The sequence below is a fragment of the Myotis lucifugus genome, unplaced genomic scaffold (genome assembly GCF_000147115.1).
Source record: "Myotis lucifugus unplaced genomic scaffold, Myoluc2.0 scaffold_1555, whole genome shotgun sequence".
In the NCBI taxonomy this organism is placed as follows: Eukaryota; Metazoa; Chordata; class Mammalia; order Chiroptera; family Vespertilionidae; genus Myotis; species Myotis lucifugus.
The window spans coordinates 10,727-33,351 of NW_005872603.1; the positions used below are offsets into that span (position 1 = coordinate 10,727).

The following is a 22,625-nucleotide window of genomic DNA, read 5'->3' on the forward strand; positions in this document are numbered from 1 at the left end:
ACTGTCCTCATCCATAGGTGCACGATTTTTGTCCAGTCTCTTCCCGCATCTCCCACACCCCTTTTCCCCCCAAGAATAGTCAGTCCATTCCCTTTCTATGCCCCTGATTCTATTATAATCACCAGTTCATTCTGTACATCAGGTTATTTATTCACTTGATTCTTAGATTCACTTGTTGATAGATGCATATTTGTTGTTCATAATTTGTATCTTTACCTTTTTCTTCTTCTTCCTCTTCTTAAAGGATACCTTTCAGCATTTCATATAATACTGGTTTGGTGGTGATGAACTCCTTTAGCTTTTCCTTATCTGTGAAGCTCTTTATCTGACCTTCAATTCTGAATGATAGCTTTGCTGGATAAAGTAATCTTGGTTGTAGGTTCTTGGCATTCATGACTTTGAATATTTCTTGCCACTCCCTTCTGGCCTGCAAAGTTTCTGTTGAGAAATCAGCTGACAGTCGTATGGGTATTCCCTTGTAGGTAACTGAGTTTCTTTGTCTTGCTGCTTTTAAGATTCTCTCTTTGTCTTTTGCTCTTGGCATTTTAATGATGATGTGTCTTGGTGTGGTCCTCTTTGGATTCCTTTTGTTTGGGGTTCTCTGCGCTTCCTGGACCTGTAAGTCTATTTCTTTCACCAGGTAGGGGAAGTTCTCTGTCATTATTTCTTCAAATAGGTTTTCAATATCTTGCTCTCTCTCATCTTCTGGTACCCCTATAATTCTGATGTTGGTACGTTTGAAGCTGTCCCAGAGGCTCCTTACACTATCTTCGTATTTTTGGGTTCTTTTTTCATTTTGCTTTTCCGGTTGGGTGTTTTTTGCTTCTTCGCATTTCAGATCTTTGACTTGATTCTTGCGCTCCTCTGGTCTGCTGTTTGGAGTCTGTATAATATTCTTTATTTCAGTCAGTGTATGCTTACTTTCTAGATGGTCCTTTATCACACCATCGAGGGTCTCATTAGATTTCCTGTACATCTCATCAAGTTTATCGACAGACTCTAGAAGCCTCTTGAGAGACCTCAAGAGTGTGGTTCTGAACTCAATATCCTCCCTTGATAGTTTTGTCCTGTTTCTTTGTCTCCGCATTTTTTACGCTTTCTTGGTGCACCCCCTAGTGGTCTTTGTGCGCAGTCTTGTTGTAGTTAAGCCTTGATTGTTGTAGTTAATACTAGAGGGATTTGACCTCCAGGCCGACTGGCTGTGAAGTTAGAATTTTATATATGACTTAAGAAACGTGGATTAGCCCTAACCGGTTTGGCTCAGTGGATAGAGCGTCGGCCTGCGGACTGAAGGGTCCCAGGTTCGATTCCGGTCAAGGGCATGTACCTTGGTTGCGGGCACATCCCCAGTAGAGGGCGTGCAGGAGGCAGCTGATCGATGTTTCCTGTCATCGATGTTTCTAACTCTATCCTTCTCCCTTCCTCTCTGTAAAAAATCAATAAAATATATATTAAAAAAGAAAGAAAGAAACATGGATTAAATTGGTTTTATGGGAATTTGTATTCAGAATTCCAAAAATCAAATTTTAAAATATAGAGTGCTATATGTAAATATATTTTATATAAATATATATTAAATATATTTTTATTGATTTCAGAGAGGAAGGGAGAGGGAGAGAGAAACATCAATGATAAGAGAGAATCATTAATCGGCTACCTCCTGGGGATCGAGCCTGAAACCCGTGCTCTGACTGGGAATGGAACCGTGACCTCTTGGTTCATAGGTCGATGCTCAACCACTGAGCCATGCCAGTTGGGCTCTATATATATATTTAAAAATATATTTAGTTCAGAAAGGGTGTGATGTGAAACTTAATTAAAAGTATAAATAACAAATTTTATGTGAACTAATAAATCTTAAATATACTAGGTTAATTAAAACTATCTTTTCTTTGTTTATTCATATTTCAGAAGATTGTCTGCTTATATTTAGAATTCTGATTTTTAGATAATTTGTACCAAAATATTAAACCAGAAATGGCCACTTTTAAGTAGAAGTTTGATATTGACTTGTTTCATATTCTACTTCTAATAAAAATTTCATCATAGTAAGAACAAAAAGGACTTAAAAAAATTTTTTTTTTACTTACAATAGTATTTAATGACTAGTATTTCAAAAATCATGTTCTGTAGACCACCAATTTCACAAGATTTCTAGCAGGAGAAAAACAAGAAAGGTAGAGGTCAGGGAGAGGTCTGTAGTTAAAATATATTGAGAAATAGCATCTGCAAACTGCCATATCGCATGTTTGGAGATGCTATCAAGGAAAGAAAACTGCTACTTGGCATTACCCATCAGTATTTGGATTTGGACCCTCCCCCCTACACACATAACATTTATTCTTATTCTTTGGTACTGTTCTACAGAACATTCTTTAGAAAATACTGCCTACCTATAGGACATTCTCTTAACATGTAAACCTCCTGCACTTGTAGTTTTCATAATTAAAATTTTTAATGAGAGCCTAATATTCTTTGAATATGTCAAACTTATTTAACCATTTCTCTAACATTGGACTTGCAAGTTTCCAGTTTTCATTTTTATAGTGCTATAATCAACACTTATCCTTCTGGTACTTTTTTTCTTTACCATGGATTTTCAAAACTGGATACTTTTGTCAAATGGTTATGATATTTTTATGACTTGTGATACATTATGTTTTCCAAAAGAGTTGAACCTATTTGTACTGTCACTATAAAGCTTAACTTTTCTAAAATCTCAGTATTGGCTATAACAGTTTTTATACTTCTCATATTTAGATTTGATGTATATGTAATTTTGAACCTGAAAATTCAGCTAACAAATTCTTACTGAGCTTAAATCATTATTGTATACCTCACATTTAAAATATTAACTGATGCAGCCACTATGGAAGACAGTATGGAGTTTCCTCAAAAAACTAAAAATGGAACTCCCATTTGACCCTGTGATCCCACTTCTAGGAATATATCCCAAGAAACCAGAAACACCAATCAGAAAGGATATGTGCACCCATATGTTCATAGCAGCACAATTCACCATAGCTAAGATCTGGAAACAGCCTAAGTGCCCATCAGTAGATGAATGGATTAGAAAACTGTGGTAGTACACCTACACGATGGAATACTATGCTGCTGTAAAAAAGAAGGAACTCTTACCATTTGCAACAGCATGGATGGAACTGGAGAGCATTATGCTAAGTGAAATAAGCCAGTCAATGAAGGAAAAATACCACATGATCTCACTCATTCATGGATAATAAAGACCATTACAAACTTTTGAACAATAATAGATACAGAGGCAGAGCTGCCTCAAACTGATTGTCAAACTGCAGCGGGAAGGCCAGGGAGGGTTGGGGGGCAGGAGGGAGGGGGGTAAGAGATCAACCGAAGACTTGTATGTATGCATATAAGCATAACTAATGGACACAAGACAACGGGGGTAGGGGAGGCCAGGGGATTGTCGAGGGCGGGGGGGCGGGGAAGGACACATATGTAATACCCTTTGTAATACTTTTAGCAATAAAAAAAATAATAAAATATTGATGCAATGAAAAATAAAATATTAACTGATAATAACGGATTTATTTTTAGGGTTGTTACAGAGAATTAGACTAAAATTAAGTTCAAACCAAATAATATCATAAGTTTGAATTTTATTGTCACTTTCTTGCTGCGGATAGAAGAGCAGTTTTAGTTGCTATGGGCTTATCTAAAAATCATGATCAGGATAAATATTTCTTAGATGAATTAGAGGAGAGTAGTGGGCACTAAGCAGCTATTAAAATCATCTATATTGTCTAGTCTCAGTATTTTTATTTATAAATTAATAGTGCTAGTAGATGTTTATGGTAGTGGTATGAGGAGTAAATGAAAAATTCATTTATCACAGCACCCCAGCCTTCAGAGATTATAATTCAGTTGATTTAGGCTCAACTTTGGTATTTCTTTAAAGCAGCTAGAGTTGAGAACTACTAGTCTACATTGTTACAGGTCTGATATCTTTAATTTTAGCTTCTTTTAATTTTTAACAGTTTATATACCTCATCTCTTGTTCCCTTTGTTATTTTCCCAACACTCCCTTTTTAATTGTTTGACTTTTTTCCTTGAAGGAGTTGGGAGATGAAGCTGATTTTGTGGTTTACTGAAAGATGTAGGTAGATATTGGTAGAGAAAGAGCCCCCAAATATGTGTCCAACTTCCACCCCATGCCCTATTTGTCCCACACATTTTGTTCCTTACATCTTTTTTTTTTTTTTAAATTGAAGTGTCCCTTGCATCTTAATGTAAAAACACTGCCCTCCCCCAACCGGTGGAAAGGCTTCCTAGAATAAAGAGAATGAGCTTTGTTGCCAGGAAAATCTGGGTTCACTTCAGCTCTGCTCCCTGTATTTACTGGCATCTTAATAGTTCCTTCATCCATAAAATAGGGACCAATGATATCTTCATGCTTTCTTCCTTGCGATGATGAGATATGAGTTAAGCACTTAAATAAGTTCCTGGCTCAGTGAACAATAGCTACCATTGTTATCTTGTGATTTGGGAGTCAAGTTAGGAATCTAACAGAGATTTAGTTTGTTTATTGGTTTTTAAGAATTTCATTTTAAAGTATTTTAATTCACTAAAAATTTGGAGACCAGAGAAAAAACATTACCCACAATGCTATCTGAGAATCACTGTTAAGATTTTTGAATCATGATTTGGAAAAAAAAAATAGGAGAATCTTATAGTCTTAAGTGATGGATGGATGGCTAGAGAAGCCAAACATTATTTTAAGAAACATAACTATAATAATGAAAAAATGCTATACCAAAGGAGACAGTACAAGAATAGGGTAATTAATCATGAAAGGCTTCCTGAAGGAAGTGATTTTTCTTAGATGAATTTTAAAATAGTGAGTTTATTGTAGAAAAAAGCAAGATATTTCAGACTCAAAGATGGAATAAATACAGATAAGCTTTAAAAATCAAGATAGCCCAGCTGGTGTGGCTCAGTGGTTGAGGTCATGGTTCAATTCCCAGGTAGGGCACATGCTTGGGTTTTTGGCTCAATCCCTAGTGGGGGGCGTCAGCAAACCAATTTTAGGACTGTGTCTCAGGATGTTTAAAATACAGTAACAAAAAGACCTCTTTTTCTTTCTACCAGGGCAGGTCTCCTTAAGGCAGCATCTTAAGCGTGATGCTCTGTGTAACTTCTGGCTTCCTATTTTGTAACCTATAATTTTGCAAAGCCTGAGTCACAGGTCAAAGGGAATCTCAGGTCAGGCTAAAATGACCCAGCTTTTTTTCTAAATTAAAGCTAATTCCGGTTTTGTCTCTTGTGTTGTTGATTTTTTTAAAAAGATTTGGATTTTAAGATTTATGTATGTTTCCTGAACATTTGGAGATTCTTGAGAGGGTTTTGGGGCTCATTTTATGCTTTTTGAACAAAATGAGAAACTAGAGGCTGATTTGAAGCTATTGTAATATCTTTTAGAGAAATGAAAGCCAAAGAAAAGTAATGGAAATTTAAGTATGAGACATGTTTCAGAACCTTAAGCACTTGATGCTTGCTAGAATTAGTTCCATTTACTGCCTAGTGGCTGGTTCATTCTGTAAATTGGTCTTTTTTGTGCTCTGGAAAGAAAAGGCTAACAAACCAATCCAACAAACCTATTTTGTGTTTGATGTTCTCTTTGATTATTTGTGATTTTCCTCTTTTCCCTTCTCAAAATGATATAATAAATCATTTTAAGAAACTAAAATGACCAAAAAGATTAGGGAGACTCCCCCTCACCCCCCAACGAATTTCAACCTATTTCCCATCTCTACTAAAATAGATCTGTAAACCCTAGATAGAGAAAATTATGTTAACACTTTCTGTCAGGACTGGCATCATCTTAGCTTCTCTGTGACTCAGTTTCCTCATCTTAAAATAAGGCTAATAAAAATAGCCACCTTATGGACAGTTTTCATATTACTCAAGAAAATGTACTAGTAAAACATTACTGTAGTGCCTAGAGTATACTAAGTGGTCAAAAAATATTAGCTCCTGTCAAAAATAAGGTGGGAGCAGCAGTTTTATGAAATCTTTTTTTAAGTAACATAACTAATTTGAAAAATATTTTGCTAAATTTACTTTTAATAAACTAATCACTTTGTAATTTCTACAGAAACATGGACAATTTTGAAAAATAAGCGTTCTCTAGATGTTTATATAAGCAAGGTTGTGGTTATATTAAAATGTATAGTAGATAGATTGCATTGTAGTCATCTTCCTAAAGTGAAACTTCAGATAAGAGCAGGGGTATGTTATTTGCAAAATGCAGTTATTTATCTCATTGACAGTGCACACTAGGGGGTCACAGGTGCATTTTAGACTTGGGGTTTTAGATATGGGATTACCAATATGAATTGTCTACTTCTTTTAGGTGTCATTTATATGAGAAATGTATTGAGGGCCTTGGAGATAACTTTATGCCCTACTTATGATCTCAAGCTTTTTACTGAATTATTTATTATTGCATTGTGTTAGCTATTTTGCTTCTTGATAGATCATTTTACACCACAATATTGCTGCTGCCTAAGGGGAAAAAATGTCTTTTCAGCAGTCGTAATGACCTCAAAAAGGGTAATTTGATTCTTACGATAGGATTTTGACTTGCCTGGTGGTTATAAGAAATTTTCTCTATGACATTGAGGTTATTTTTTTCCCTTACACAGTCATAGACATTGCTTTTCTCCTTCTGTTCATTAGGTTTCTTCCAGAAATTATTTCTCTAGCATTTATTACCTTTATCCTTAATTGTATATGTTTTGGTCAATTCCCTTTGCTAATTTAAGAAAGGAAAGAGTTTTTTTTAAAACAAGAAGCTAAAATTCATGTGTCCAGTAAAGTGATTTTGTTAACGCCATTGTTTGTATTGTCCTTGTTCCTTAAAATTGACATTTCTGAAAATAACCTAATATGTACTTTTCTTGAGGATTTTCAGTGGTAGGTCATGGATGGTATTGGCAGGCGGACAGGGCTGATTGAGAGATAACGCGGCACACAGGCATGAGGAGACATTTGGTGGATGGGTAAAGCCTGTTTTGTGGCCTCAGGGGCAGCATCACAGTCAGAATTTAGACGATGGGCCCAAGCCAGAGGATGCAGTAGGAGTTGAAAATTTAAATACCCATAGAAGTCTGCAAATAATGTAAATGAATAGTGCAGGCCAGGTGGCAACTGTGGCCTGTTCAAGAGTCCCTGCTCCTCTAAGAGGCACTATATGGGAACATGGACCCAGGTATTTATGTAAATCTTACGTTTAAATATTTGTAACTAATCTTTTTTCCTAATTCATTACAAGCCAACTTTGGTTAATGGGGTATTAGTTTGTGACTACTGTCTTTAAAAGAGACTCTTTTCTGTTATTTAATAATTATGATGACCTAATACTGTAGGTAATTTTATACCAGTAAACTCTCTGGGAGAAAAAACAATGAAAGGGAGGAAAAGAAGGAAAGGAAGGAAGGAGGGAGGGAGGGAAAGGGAGAGAGGAAAGAAGGAAACGGGAAACCTTCTCCATGTCTCCCATCTGATTTTCTAATACATCTTTACTTACTGGCTTCTCTATAAAAGATTGAAATTTGTTTAAGGAATATGAACTATATATTTTACATGTTTTAGTTTAATTACCTGTAGCATTCTGTCTATATTTCTGTGCAGTTCCAATGACCTGTTTATGTTTAGCTTGGAGTTTTATTTATAATATATCAAACTTAGTGTTTGTTTTGTTATCCTCACCCGAGGATATTTTTTTCAATTGATTTTTAGAGAGTGGAAGGGAATAAGGAGAGAGAGAGAGAAACATTGATGTGAGAGAGAAACATCGATTGGTTGCCTCCTGTACACACCCCCACGGAGGCTGGGATCAACACCTGCAACCCAAGTACATGCCCTTGACCAGAATCAAACCCACCACTCTTCCATGTGTGGGCTGATACTCTATCCACTGAACCACACTGGCCAGGGCTCAAACTTAGTTTTGATACTTGAATAAGAATACTCATCTTTGCCAAACCGGTTTGGCTCAGTGGATAGAGCGTCGGCCTGCGGACTGAAAGGTCCCAGGTTCGATTCCGGTCAAGGGCATGTACCTTGGTTGCGGGCACATCCCCAGTAGGAGGTGTGCAGGAGGCAGCTGGTCAGTGTTTCTCTCTCATTGATGTTTCTAACTCTCTATCCCTCTCCCTTCCTCTCTGTAAAAAAATCAATAAAATATATTTAAAAAAAAAAAAAAAGAATTAAAAAAATAAAATTCCTGTATTTCTTTTTAAAAAAATTTATCTTCATTGTTGAAAGTATTACAGATGTATTACATCTGTAAGAGTGCTCATCTATTACGTATATGGTTCCTTCTCTGGTGTTTAATATTCTTATTGATATCTGTCACTCCTATATGTAATACTAACGATTTGTTTTTAAAAGTCAGCTTGTGTGTTTTTAAATTTATTTTCTTCAATAATTTTTTCCAACTTACCATGACCTTTTAAAAAATACAGAAAAATTAAAGGATAGTAAAAAGATAACTCACATACCCACTACCAACATTCAACTGTTAACATTTTGCCAAATTTTCTGGCTGACTAATTGCTAAACCATTTGAAAATGAGTTGCAGACATCATGCTACTTTACCAATACATACTTGAGCATGCACATTCTAAAAATTAAAAATTTCATAATCACAGTGTCGTCTTATAAGTTGGTAAGTGTGTGTGTGAGTGTGTGTGTGTGTACACACACTTTATGTTATTTGTATTCCGGAAAGGCACTAGGGTATGTTCAGGAGATGCTCATGAATTTAAAAACAAAACGAAACCTCCTCTGTCCTTTGTTGATTATTTGCTACAACAAAGTGAATGCTACATTGGATCTGGGTCAGAGCAGATATGGTTTTTATTGCTGCAATCCTTGGACAACATCCAGGTGCCTTCTAAAACAGGAGTTTACTTTCACAAGGCTCACAGAGATAAGGAGACTACTGGTTGAGTTGGAACTCTTTCCCAGAACTGCTAGCCTCAAGCTACAAGCAGAGTCTTACTAGGCTAGGGGAACAGATGCTAACGGGAATAATACCTTCTGCTCCTGGTTTGGATCTCCAGGTAAATGACTGCATATCTTCCTGGGTAAAGCCCAGGGAGATGTGAAGCTTTCCTATAAAGTTTTAGTAGGAGGTCTAGATATCTGTTAATATGCACCCATGACCCATTTTTATGCAGTAAGACCTAGATATAACGGACTAATTCGGGCAAAAGTCTGTTATATAATAAAGTAGGTCTTCTGAATGTGTACGTTAAGAAATTGACAAATTAGTCAGTTTACCTGTTTTTACTTATGTAGACACATTTGTGTAATGAAAACTGATTATGTATGAAAAGTTTAATATCACAGAAAAGTTTTCTATATGTATTACTGTAATTTTAAATTTATACTGAATAGGTCTAGTAAATGGGTGCATTCACCAGTTACGCAAGTGACTGCACACGGCTGGGTGTGGCTTAGTGCCCATGGGACCATCAGCTGGCAATGTGTTAAAACTGCTGCAGAAAGTCACTCCTCCCAACAGCAGAACCAATTACTGACAACAGAACCAATTACCGTGTTGGATGTGATGGGATCACATGCCAATCATTCACCGAACATTGTTTACAAGCATGGTGACTCTTGGATTTAAATATGTAGACTCTAATTGTAGATATGTAATATTTATTCATGTTGGCAAAATTACTACAGTGTTTTTTCCAACATTGATCCATTTGCTAAAATTTGTTTAAAAATAACAGTGAATTAATAACAAAAGAGTAGCCTGTTAAATTTAATTATGAGCAAATCTTGGTTAAAAGCATTTTTAAATTAACAAGGTGTTAATCTTCACGTATGACATACGGACTGGAAATTTTGCCCAGTATATTCGAAGTTCATTAAATAGAGGTCCACAAAGTGTAAAGTTTACTGTACTACAATGGAGCACTTGAATAGTCTAACCTCAAAATTTTCAGAATTTTAATGGAATGTCTCTCTGGTTAGCACACTTTTGCATATGAATGTCAATAATGCTACTCTATTTTGCCTGTCAGCTTCCTAAATAAGGAGTAGAGAATACAACAATGGATTTTATGTCTTTGTGAGCAGGAGTTTAGTATTGGGATTTTCCCAGTTTCTCCCTAGAGCTGTTATAAAAGATGTCTCTATTTAATGATGCTTTATGCTATTCTGTGGAAGATTTCCTTCCTTTTCACTCTCATTTTAAAATGTTATTTTCCTCTGTTTTTTCCTTAGGTGTATTGACTGATGTTTAATAAGAACAATTGAGACCAGTTAGAATTTTCTGCAAGGAATGGAATTAGCTCATAGCTTATTGCTGAATGAAGAAGCATGCAATCAACTAGGTGAAGTTCAGAAGGCAGAGTTCATTTTTGATTGGTTGAGATATTTGGAAAAGCTCTTGCTAGCAACCAGCAGGGTAGGTAAAACTACAAAAACTGGTTTTTGTTTGTTTTTCTTTAAGCCAGATAATATTTTGTTCCTTTGGTTTGCTTTTCTAGTTCTGTTCAGAATAACCTAAATTAGCTTTCAAATGCTAGATCTTATTAAGACTTTATAATGAAATGTTACAGGAAGTTTATTTATTCTGTTCAAAAAAGCAATAAAAATTAGCCCATATTTTTTATATTACTCAAAAATATTTCAGAAACTAACTACAGATTACACTGTATTAGATTATATTTTCATTATATCCTATACTTTATGTACCTCCATATGCATGAAGCCCTGTATACTTTATTTACCTCCATATGCGTGAAGCCGTGTAGTATAGTGCTAAATAATGTCATAGGAGTTTCAATTTAAAGAAAGGTGTGGACCCTTTAATGGGAGAGTCATTGAGTAAACATATTCTCTTTTAAAAGCTTATAAAATGGGTACAAAAAAAGAACACTCATCACTCATACCCTTCGTATACATTCAGCAGTTATTAATATTTTGCCATATTTGATTGACCTATTGATTTACTGAGCCATGTGAAGTTCTGCTTTACTTCTAAATACTTTCTGCATACCTCTAAATATAAGGATATTCTACAAAATAACAATAGTATTTGTAATGCAGAAGAGGTACAAAGACACTATTTATGGAGACGTTTAGAATTTAACAAAAGACAAAATCCATACACTAAATGAACAGATGATTCACTCTGGAAGTTTAAGTCTTGGTGAGCATCTAAATACCATTACCATTGTAATGATATTCTGCATTCCTTTTTGAGAGAGAAGACACATAAACTGGAGTAACATTATTGGCATTGAGGGGCATAAGCTTGCAAAAAGAAAATTGCACTGAACTTAGAAAAGGATCTGAGTAAAACAAGTAACCATTACAAGGTCAACACTGATACTGGATTATAGGTTGTTGCTTATTATGCAACTATATATGGGGTGGGAGCTTAGTAACTAAGAAGCTCTTATTGAAATATAAATTTGCTCTACCTTTCAAACATAAGAAGAAAGATGTAGGAGAAATAGAGCCATTGTCTTTGTTCACAGAGACTCCAGTATATTGTGGTCCAGAATATTTTTGTGGAAATAACCAGCAGGGCAACTAACTACCTATTCATGTGATAATGAAGATCACACCACCAATTTACTTGTAATTTTTAATCAAAATAATTTTACACTTTTCTAGAGCCTTTAGTTCTTCAATATATGGAAAAAAATAGAGGATTACATGTAATTATGTTGACTTGAATTATCTTTTTGTTACCTTCCTTTCTAGAGTGATGTGAAGGAGAAACAGAAGACTCTTGTTGAGCAGCTCCTGTCTTTGTTGAACAGCTCCCCAGGGCCTCCTACCCGCAAACTTCTTGCTAAGAATCTAGGCATTCTTTATGGTATTGGAGACACATTCTCTGTCTATGAGACAATCGATAAATGTAATGATCTTATTCGTAGCAAAGATGACTCTCCAAGTTACCTTCCCACTAAACTGTAAGTTAGATATTAAAACGGAACAAGAATTAAATAGTGCTTCCTTATAATATCATTTTAATAAATAACCCAAACTACTTAATAATTATTTTGAAGCTAAATATAAATTTTTTACTTATTTTTAAATCCAACTTTAAAAATAATCTAACATATTCCTATTGACTGAGAAAGAGTTTTTTAAAAAAATATTTTAGACATATTTGAAGTCTAGATTTAGAAATGAAAACTGACGCACTAAAATTTTAGCAATTGAATATTTAAGCAAAGGTATTTTAAATTCTTCATGCATGTTTTAGATGTCCTTTTAGTGTATTAGTTCTTAATAGTTAAAATTAATAGTAAATGTCATAGAAAAATACTCTTCTAAGATCCTAAAAATAGCAGCTTAGTTTCTTTCTCTATAGAATTCATTTCATTTTTATTACCTGTGTTTTTAGGGAAGTTGATTTGCCATGTATAATTCCACAATAGTAATTTCATAGAAATTTTTGTTGATTTAATTTTAGCTTATATCAGAATATATTTTCTGGTAGTTTTCAGACTTGAGAATATTATTGCTTTTCTTATCTTTTACCTTTAAGACTGTCTTTAAGTATCCTCTATAATAAAACCCTAATATGCAAATCGACCAAACAGCAGAACGACTGGTCGCTATGATGCGCACTGATCACCAGGGGGCAGATGCTCAACATAGGAGCTGCCCCCTGGTGGACAGTGTGCTCCCACAGGGGGAGCACCGCTCAGCCAGAAGCTGGCTCATGGCTGGCGAGCGCAGCAGCAGTGGCAGGAGCCTCTCTCGCCTCTGTGGCAGCACTAAGGACCCCTCGGGGATGTCCACCTGCCAGCTTAGGAGCGGGGAACGGGCCTAAGCTGGCAGGTGGACATCCCCCAAGGGGTCCCAGACTGCGAGAGGGACCAGCCCAGGTAGAGGGGGGTACCCCCCCCTTCCCCCCCCCCCCCCCCCGTGCACGAGTGTCATGCACTGGGCCTCTAGTCTAATATATAAAAGCTTTGAGGGAATGGAATTCTTGGGCTGAGATTTCAATTAATTGAAGATACATATTTTAAAATTTTTTGTTATTGAAAATGTAATATTTGCCCAAGCTGGTTTGGCTCAGTGAATAGAGAGCGTTGGTCTGTGGACTGAAAGGTCCCAGGTTTGATTCCAGTCGAGGGCACATGCCTGAGTTGTGGGCTCAGTAGCCAGTGGGAGGTGTGCAGGAAGCAGCCGATCAATGATTCTCTCTCATCATTGATGTTTCTATCTCTCTCTCCCTCTCTGAAATAAAATATATATGTGTGTGTGTGTGTGTGTGTGTGTGTGTAATTTTTAAAAAAAGAAAGTGTAATATTTGATACTCACCTAAGTGTCATGCCTTAGAATTTAACGGGTAGATTCTGGGAAATTTTATCCTTTAAAAGTAAAATTAAAAAGTCACCTTTACATATTCTAAGTTATTTTTTTATTTCTGTTATTTCCATTCATGACTAATTTCTAATTTAAATGTTGTTTCAGTGCTGCTGTGGTATGTTTGGGTTCCTTGTACAAGAAGTTGGGTAGAATATTAAGTAACACTTTTACTGAAACAGTTGGGAATATTCTTAAAGCTATGAAGAGTGCAGAGGTAAGTAACTACAAGTTTGACCAAAAATAAAAGATAGTATTTTATAGGTTTCTTTACCTATGACAAGCATACATAAATATGTACAGAAATAAACATTTGGCCCAGTGATCCCACTTCAAGGAATATATCCTAAGAAACCCAAAACACCAGTTGGAAAGAATATATGTACCCTTATGTTCATAGCAGCCCAATTTATAATAGCTAGGATCTGGAAACAGCCTGAGTGCCCATCAGTAGATTAGTGGATTAAAAAGCTGTGGTACATTTTAACCATGGAATACTATGCAGCTGTAAAAAAAGGGGGTGGGGGGGATCCTTTACCCTTCGAGACAGCATTGAGGGACTTGAAGAGTATTATGCTAAGCAAAATAAGCCAGTCAAAATCAAGTATCATATGATCTCACTCATATGTGGAATCTAATGAACAAAATAAACTGATGAACAAAATAGATCCATAGACATAGAAGCTTGGAACAGACTGACAATTATCAGAAAGGGGGGTGGTAGAGATCAACCAAAGAACTTACATGCATAAGCCCATGGACACAGACAATACTGTGGTGAAGGCCTGGCAGGGGGAAGGGGGTCAATGGGGGAAAAAGTATGTAATACTTTCAATACTAAAGATTTTAAAAAGAAATAGAACCATAAATGAAATATTTCTAGGCGATATACATGTACTTTGTATATTGCTTTATTAGAAAAGCAATAATACAGTAATAGAATTTTGTGTATTCAGACAAATACAAATGGGCAAAACTAAGGTATTTGGTAGACCCATCCCTCCTCCTATCACCTCTTCCATCTGATACTACTTAGTAGTGCCAGAGCAAGTGCTTGACACCAAGGACCCAGATACATAGTTGGTAACTACTGTATGCCTAATGGATGGATTAGTATTATACCAGCATCAGAAGGGAGTAAGGAATATAATCAGGGTTGGAAAGAGCGTAGAGGATGTAAGTATGACCAGGATCTGGATGGCCTTTTAATTGTCAGAGGAGTATATGCTCAGCCTTAGTCTCATTGACTTGTTGGCATCATTTACCGCTGTGGAACACCCTTTGTTTCTGTAGCTCTCTCTTTATTTGATTCCCAAGACACTGTAGTCTCTTGCCAGCTATAGCTTTACCGATCAGATTGAAATGAAAGCATTTGTATGTTTATATATCAAAAATTTTAAATCTTATTCTTAATAGTCAAGGATACCTAAGCACCTTTAAATATAAAAACATCACCCCAGTTCTTGTTCTTACCTTACTTAGAAAAACAATCTAGAAGGCAGTTCTGAAATAACTTATAAAAATACTGGTAGTTTTATGCACTTTTTTTTTAATGTACCAAGATAAAAATATGGGAAAATTCAAATATTAAATATGTTGACTTTTGTCTTCCATCTTCAGTGTACTTAACTTCCTGGGATGTTGAAATCATTTAGGGCATTCAGTAAAACATCAGTAATACAAGCAGCTACTACTACTTGAGTGTTTATTATGTGCCAGGCTCTGTGGTGAATGTCTTCCCAACAGGGGCTTACTAGTATATACTTCTTACACTGGCTCTATGCGGTTCATCCTAACCTCATTTCATAGATGAAGAAAGAAGTAAGAACAACTTAAAGTCACACAGATACTAAGGGTCAGAGCCAAGACTCAAATCCAGGTCTTTTTAAATCTAAAGCCCAGACTTCTAACCTCTGAGTTAAACTACTTGGACCAGTAAATGATAAAAATATCAATAGTTATAAAATCTATTGAACATTTACTGTATTTCAGGCACTACTCTAAGTACTTTACATGTAGTAACTGTTGAGCCTTGGGACAACCTGAGAAGTGGGTTCTATTACCTCCATTTTACAGATAAAGAAATAGATTTGTTCAAGGTCAGGTACCTAGTAGGTGTCAGACCCTGCACTCTTACCATATTACCTCATTTATAGCAACCATTTATTGGCTATTTAACAACATGCAAGCTTTGTGTTAGGCACTTTTCCATATAATTTCACTTAATCTTCACATCAACATTATGAAATTTGTGTTGAAGTGTAATATATAATATGTTTATAAAATAGCAACTATTAATGTTTGTTGATGTCAGAATAGGTTGGTTAGTATGTATAAAAATCTTGAGTATTTCTCTCATTTATGAGATAAATTTCAGTGCTTAATGCTATTCTTCACAGTACTTTTATCCCTCTATTTAAATTTTTTCTTTTCTCTTTGTTAGTCTCAAGGTCGATATGAGATTATGTTGAGTCTGCAAAATATATTGAAAGGACTTGGAGCTGCTGCTACACCTTGCCACAGAGATATTTATAAAGCTGCTAGATCCTGCTTAACAGATAGGTCCATGGCTGTTCGTTGTGCTGCTGCAAAGGTGAAATGGTCTAATAAGCAGAATTTCTATTTGAAAAGTAAATCAGTTTATTCCTGTGAAAACACTGGAAACACCCCCATGATCTTAGAGCTGCAACTTTGGTAGTCAGCTGTCCCACTTTAACGTGAGGAAACTGAGACCCAGAGAGTTCTATGAATTTCCCAAGGTTCATCTAGTAGTTAGCAGTGCATTGTCGAGTGTAGTGAGTTCAAATGATCAGACTCAGTATTCCTTTGCTACTAAGCTTCCTTCCTATAATTGTATAAACTAAAATTTACATGTAAAATTTATGTTGTTTGAAAGTGATTTGTTTTTACATACCTTGTTAACATATTTGAATAGATAGTATAGTAAAGTTGTTTATGATGGAATTATTCTCACAATTACTCATAGGCAATTGACTGGTTCTAAGGACATTTTTAAAAAATAGATTTGTAATGATTTCAGAGAGGAAGGGAGAGGGAGAGAGAGATAGAAACATCAATGATGAGAGAGAATCATTGATCAGCTGCCTCCTACATGCCCCACACTGGGCATTGAGCCTGCAACCTGGGCATATGCCCTGGCCAGGAATTGAACCATGACCTCCACGTTCATAGGTCAACGCTCAACCATTGAGCCATGCTGGCCAGGCCTAAGGACATCTTTTACAGCCCTCTCCTCTCACACAGTATGGACACATTGCTTTTATGATTTTTAATAAGTATTCACTTGTTGTCCCTGTAATCATTACTTAGAAACTTTGGGTTTGTGTTCTATTTTTGTTAAATCTTGATATTTTCTACAATTTATCTAGATCACAACTTGATATTTACATTTTGTTTTTCATTAATTTCTGTTTTTCCACTTGAGTAGTGTCTCTTTGAACTTCAGAACGAGGCCAGCTTCATGTGGAGTACAGACCTGGACAGTGTGGCCACACTATGTTTTAAGTCATTTGAAGGTTCCAATTATGATGTGCGGATTTCAGTTTCAAAGCTACTAGGGACAGTGTTGGCTAAAGCTATAATTTCTAAACATCCAGGAGCAGGTAAATTCATTTAATTATTTTCAAATGTCTTCTGTAATTGTCTTCCCAATTGATTTAAACAAACGTATGTGGCATTACTACCCATTAATTTCTTTTTTTAAAAGGCAGACTATCAAAAAAAATCAGTTTTAGTTTGTAGCATTGCTCTAGGTCCTAATATTTCATTTTCAAATAATTCAATAAAAGTTTGAGGGGAAAAAATTCTTCTATCTATTTACTCTTGAAGAAATTTACTTTATTCAATCACTGTCTTCCTCTACATTCTGGGTGTTTTTCTTTTACGTAAATGTGAAGTATTATCCAGTAAGAGGGATTATCTAAATCTTGAGAATTTTTTTTTTTAAACAGCATGCATCTGATTACAGACATTTATTTGGCTTGCTATTTACTAAGTCTGTATGAGGGAGTGATGATATAAATAATTCCAAACAACAGCTATTTGAAATTTACTATATTTGGAAAATTTGCTTTGTTAGTTTTTGTTCCCTATTTATACACTTCTAGGCAGTGAGCAAGGAAGGATAGGGTATTTTTTAAAATGAGAGTTTGCCTGGATTTAATCTACAGCATATATAAAATAATGACAAATAATTGAAAACTTGCTCTATTATTCTATCTCCAAAGAATAAACAGTCTCACACAAGGGAAAATGTGTTTGTTCTGTACAACCTTGCCTCTCTCATGTTTATAGACCAGGAGTACTGACATCACCTTGGAGCTTTTAAGAAATTCAGAAACCCAGGCCCAGCCCAACTTAGTAAAACAAAATTCTCATTTTAACAAGAACTCTTAATGGTGGCTGGCAGACATAAAAGATAATTTGTATACACAATGAAGTTTGAGAACCATGCTCTAGAAATTGTTTATTGTTATTAAAAGCGGATTCTGTTTTTTCTAGTCATAGTGTTTTCTGAACCAGCGATGAGAGAGAACAGGCAGTATATACCATATCAGAATTACCTGAGAACACTAGCAAACTGTACAGTCCTCTCATTCTCCAATTGAGACCCACAAGTTTAAAATGTATACTAAGAACTTTTTATTGTGGTTCTTCTAATCTTGTAATTCAATACTTTCTAATTTATAGTGGAGGTGGGAGGTAAGGTGGAAAGGTGGATGGAAAGAGGAAGAAGAAAAAACAAAAAACAAAAAAAACCCGCAAACCAGAAAAAAGTTGTTCAGGGCATTTGAGAGGTTAAATCTTGAGCCACCTAAAAATTTGAAGTTAGAAGACATGTTTAATTAAGCCATGTTGAAAAGGTGAATTGCACATTAATGTGTCATTAGCCCTAGCACATATTTGCAATAAAAACAAGTAAAAATGTAGAATTATATAACAAATGTGAATGATATTTAAATGTATACCCTCCTATCGTAGCACTAAACTAATACCAGCAATTTTGTAATCAGACTAAACAAAATGAAGGACCAGCTTCACCTACACTAAAACACTTTGGCCTAATATTTTAGAAATTCTTTCATCTGTAAGTTCTAGCTTGCATTATAATTGAGTTATTTTCATACAACTAAAAAGTGATCTAGATGTCATGATAGATTCTTTTTAAAGTAGGAGACTAATAGCAATAAAGCTTTTAAGAATTTGGAAAACAAATGCAGTGGAGGATGGTACATTTCAACCACAATATGCAAAGATTATGAGGTACAGAACTGAAATGACATTCTTAGTCAAACTAATGAGCTTAAAATAGGTTGTATTTCATACCAATGTACTTAAAAAGCAGAGATTGAGTATGACATTCTCCTAGCATTGGGGTAAGTTGCCAGGAGTTTATGTAATCTTAATCACCTCTTGACCATGAACCTTAAGTAGGTCTTTAATGTTGGCTGGCAGATATAATTTTTTCCCTAGTCCATTCATTCTCCCACTTTCTAATGGACTATTTTATACCTACTTCTCCCCCCATCTTATTTTCACTTGATGGCCTATCTTCCATAGGCTTCCCTATCAAATTCACTCACCTTGTACCATCTGTACACATATACTCTGACTTTCCTACTCAAGATGAATTATGCAATCTTCTGTTAAAGCCACACTTTTGATATACTATATGTTAGGGTTCATCCTCTCACCTGCTCCAGGATATAGCTCTAGGAAGTCTCCCTTTCATATTTCAACATTTCCCTCTATATCAAGTTATTCCATACAAAACATGCTTTTTTTTATGCCTCCCACTTAAAAAAGAAAATTGTGTATGTCAGCCAGCTAGAGCCCCATATCTCTTCTTCCCTTTGCAGCAAATTCCTCAAAAGAGGTTTATTTTGTTTTCTGGATTATTTGCATCAATTTACTTATTTATTTTCAATTACAATTTACATTCAGTACTGTTCTATATTAGTTTCAGATGTATAGCATTGTGGTTAGACAATCTTGCACTTCACAGAGCAGTCCACCCCACCCCAATATTTCAAGTACCCACCTGGCACCATGCATAGTTATTGTTGACTATATTCCCTCAGAAGAGTTGACACCCTCTGTGTTTAGTTCCTCTCCTGCCATAATTTTCAAACCCACTTAAATTAAGATTTTCCCCCAAACACCACCAAAATTATTTTTGTGAAGGTAACCAATGACCTCCATGTTCATTTATTCACTCAGTAATAAGTAATTGGTTGAGTGTTTATATTGGGCTAGATCTGTTCTGAATATATAGATCTGTATGTTATTGAGCAAAACAGATAAAAACCCCTGCTGTTTTGGAGTTATATTCTATATTTAGCCATGCTAAAGCCAGCAGACAACTCTCAGTTGTCTTACTTGACCTTTCAGCATCATTTAGCTCAGTTGATCCTCTTTATTCTTTTCTCATTTTCCTCTTAGGACCTTATGGTCCTTTAAAAATCCCTTGCTTTTTCTTCCTTCTCACTAGGAATTCCTGTTCAGTCTTCTTCAATGATTCCTTGTCTTGTCGTAGAAGAAGCACATTACCTAGTACTTGGTCTCCTGCTCTTTATGTCTACTCATTCTCTTGGAGACCTTATCCAATCTCATGGCTTAAATACCATCTAAATATCACCTATATCAGGGATTCCTGGATTTATATCTTTAGCCCAGACTTCTCTCCTGGACACCAGACTTTCATATCCAGCTGCCCATTTGACATCTCTATTTTGATATCCATTTGATGTTTCAAATTAACTTGTCCTAAAGTGAATGCTTGACTTCGCCTCCCCACAACATACTCACACCGGCTTTACTTGCAGTCTTGCTAATCTAAATTGATGATAACTCTATCCTTCCAGGTGTTCAAACAAAATCTTTAAAGTCACCCTTTACTCTTCTCTCTCACACTCAATAGCTATTCTACTTGACAATCTTAAAACATAACCAGAATCAGGATTCCTTGAAGAAATGGCTTATTATGGGGTTGGAGCTGGAAAAGTCTGAACATGAGCCTAGAACATCTTATGCCAAAAAGTAAGGAACTCCATTGGCCAGCTTTCTCAAGAGTCTTCCACTGGTCAAATTTAGGACAATATTAGAGACAAAACTAGTAACGACAGAAAATGGATAACCTATTAAATAAAAAGGAATCTTATTTTTATAGATTACTGAAGTAAAGGAAAAGGAAGAGCTCTTTTTATGGTGGAATTCAGCTAATAACTGTAGAAAGTAATTTTTAGGCAATGACATTATTGGAATTATTACAGTAACTAGAGGCCCAGTACACTAAATTCATGCATGAGTAGGGTCCCTAGGCCTGGCCGGTGATCTGGGCCGATCTGTGGGGTGACCAGCGCGGTGATGGGGGCTCCCGCTGGCATCAGCCTTGCCCTGCCTGGCTCTGCCTGCTCACCGGGCCCCGCCCCCCACTGCTACTGCCAATCGCCTCCCTCTGTGGAGTGACCGGCAGGCCAATCAGGGACCCCCGCTGGCACCACCTTGGCTGGCCTGGGGCCTGTGGGCTGGGGGCAGCTTCTGTGTTGAGCGTCTCCCCTGTGGTCAGTGCGCCTCATGGCGATTGGTCATTCCACTGGTCGTTCCATTATTTGGTCGATTTGCATAATAGGCTTTTAGTATATAGGATAATTTATGCAGGTAGGAATCCTCAGTACATTCTTGGGTGAAAGTTTGATAAGTTATAGAATATTTATGCCATCTTAAAGTATCATCACATAGGTTACATCAGTGATTCCCAAAGTGGGCGCTACCGCCCCCGGTGGGCGCTGCAGCGATCCAGGGGGGCGGTGATGGCCACAGGTGCATTTCGGGGCGATGAGTAACTGCTATTAAAATTTAAAAAAAATTAATTTCCAGGGGCTGAGTAATATTTTTTCTGGAAAGGGGGCGGTAGGCCAAATAAGTTTGAGAACCACTGGGTTACATAATAATTACAGCGGGGAAAATAATGTTTGACAGTGGACAAACCTGGCCGACATCTTACTCTGGTGTTCAAAGATAGTATCACCAATGCAGGGGCAGACTGACACCAAGCCTTACAGTGCCCTTGATGTTATGCATTGAGAAGGCTTACAGCAATACTTACTTAGTTCTCTTGCCAAAAATTCTGAGGAAGTACTAGACAAACTCAAATTGAGGGATTTCTGTAAAACAACTAGTCATATATATGTTCTTAAAAAATGAGGAAGTAATAAGGAAAATATTGTGAGTGTAGCTGGAGGGTATATGGGAATTTATTTTATTGTAGCTTTTTTGTAATTTTGAAAATTTTCTTAATAAAAATACTTAAAAATACATATGTATGTCTGTTCAGACTCCACTTTATGGCAGCCACCTTGATCTAAGCCACCATCACCCTTTGCTTGAATTACTTAATTGTTCCTAATGGGTTCTCCTACTTTTACCTTTGCCCCTCTATACAGTCTCCTCTTAGCACAGAGGCCAAGCGACAGATTGTATCACTCTTCTGCTCAAGGTTCTCCACTGGCACCTCACTTCACTTACATCCTTACAAGGATCTATAAGATCCTTTGTCTTCTCTCTACTCATCCTTGTAGCCTGGTCTCTTTCCTACTAGACCCCTCCACTGCTTTGTCTACATATCTCTGCTTGGACTCACTAGGCACCATATCTCTCCTCAAGGCTTTTTTTTGTCTGAGCTATTTCCTCTGGCTAGAACACCTTTTCTCTAGGTAGATCCTAGAACTTTCGGATCCTAAAGTTTTAGGATCTGCGTGCCTAATTCCCTCACTTACGGAATTATGTTCAGAGGTCACCCTTTCAATTAACCATTCCCTGACTACCTTGTTGAAAAGCACAACAACACTTCCCCCTCCTATATTTCTGCCCTGTTCTATTTTTTTGTATGGCTTTCAGTCACTGTCTAGCATACTATGTGTCTATTCATGTATTATATTTATTGTTGTCTCCTTCCTAGAATTTATGATGCACAAGGGCATGGATTTTGTACTATTCGCTAAAGTTTCTCTTCCAAAGGCCATCATAGATTTTTCTTTGTTTCCACGGAACATCTCTTTAAGCTAAGGAGTAGATTTTTTTGGTTCATATTTTTGATTAATGAAAGTTTATTTCTGTACTATGTATGACTTGAATCAATAACAAGAGTCAGAGCTTGTGACCATCATTTTTCAGAAAAATGAAAGGAAGAAAATGGGTTCTTTTTTTTTTT

The 22,625-nt window shown here is 36.2% G+C and overlaps 1 protein-coding gene across 7 annotated transcripts in view; it reads left to right on the forward strand.

Annotated features, from left to right (window-relative positions):
• The window catches only part of LOC102432081 (HEAT repeat-containing protein 5A-like), a 51,724-nt gene that overhangs the window by 10,676 nt on the left and 18,423 nt on the right, over positions 1-22,625 (forward strand). For 5 of the 7 annotated variants that reach the window (XR_002827534.1, XM_023748571.1, XM_023748567.1 and 2 more), the window contains exons 2-6: positions 10,283-10,466; positions 11,774-11,985; positions 13,502-13,610; positions 15,837-15,986; positions 16,842-17,016. Coding sequence is in view for 6 of the 7 variants with exons in the window: in XM_023748571.1 (XP_023604339.1) it covers positions 10,341-10,466; positions 11,774-11,985; positions 13,502-13,610; positions 15,837-15,986; positions 16,842-17,016 (772 nt within the window). In the remaining variant the exon portion in view is untranslated. Of the gene's footprint in view, positions 1-10,282; positions 10,467-11,773; positions 11,986-13,501; positions 13,611-15,836; positions 15,987-16,841; positions 17,017-22,625 lie in introns of those variants that run through there. The other 2 variants (XM_023748572.1, XM_023748573.1) reach the window with 2 other exon arrangements.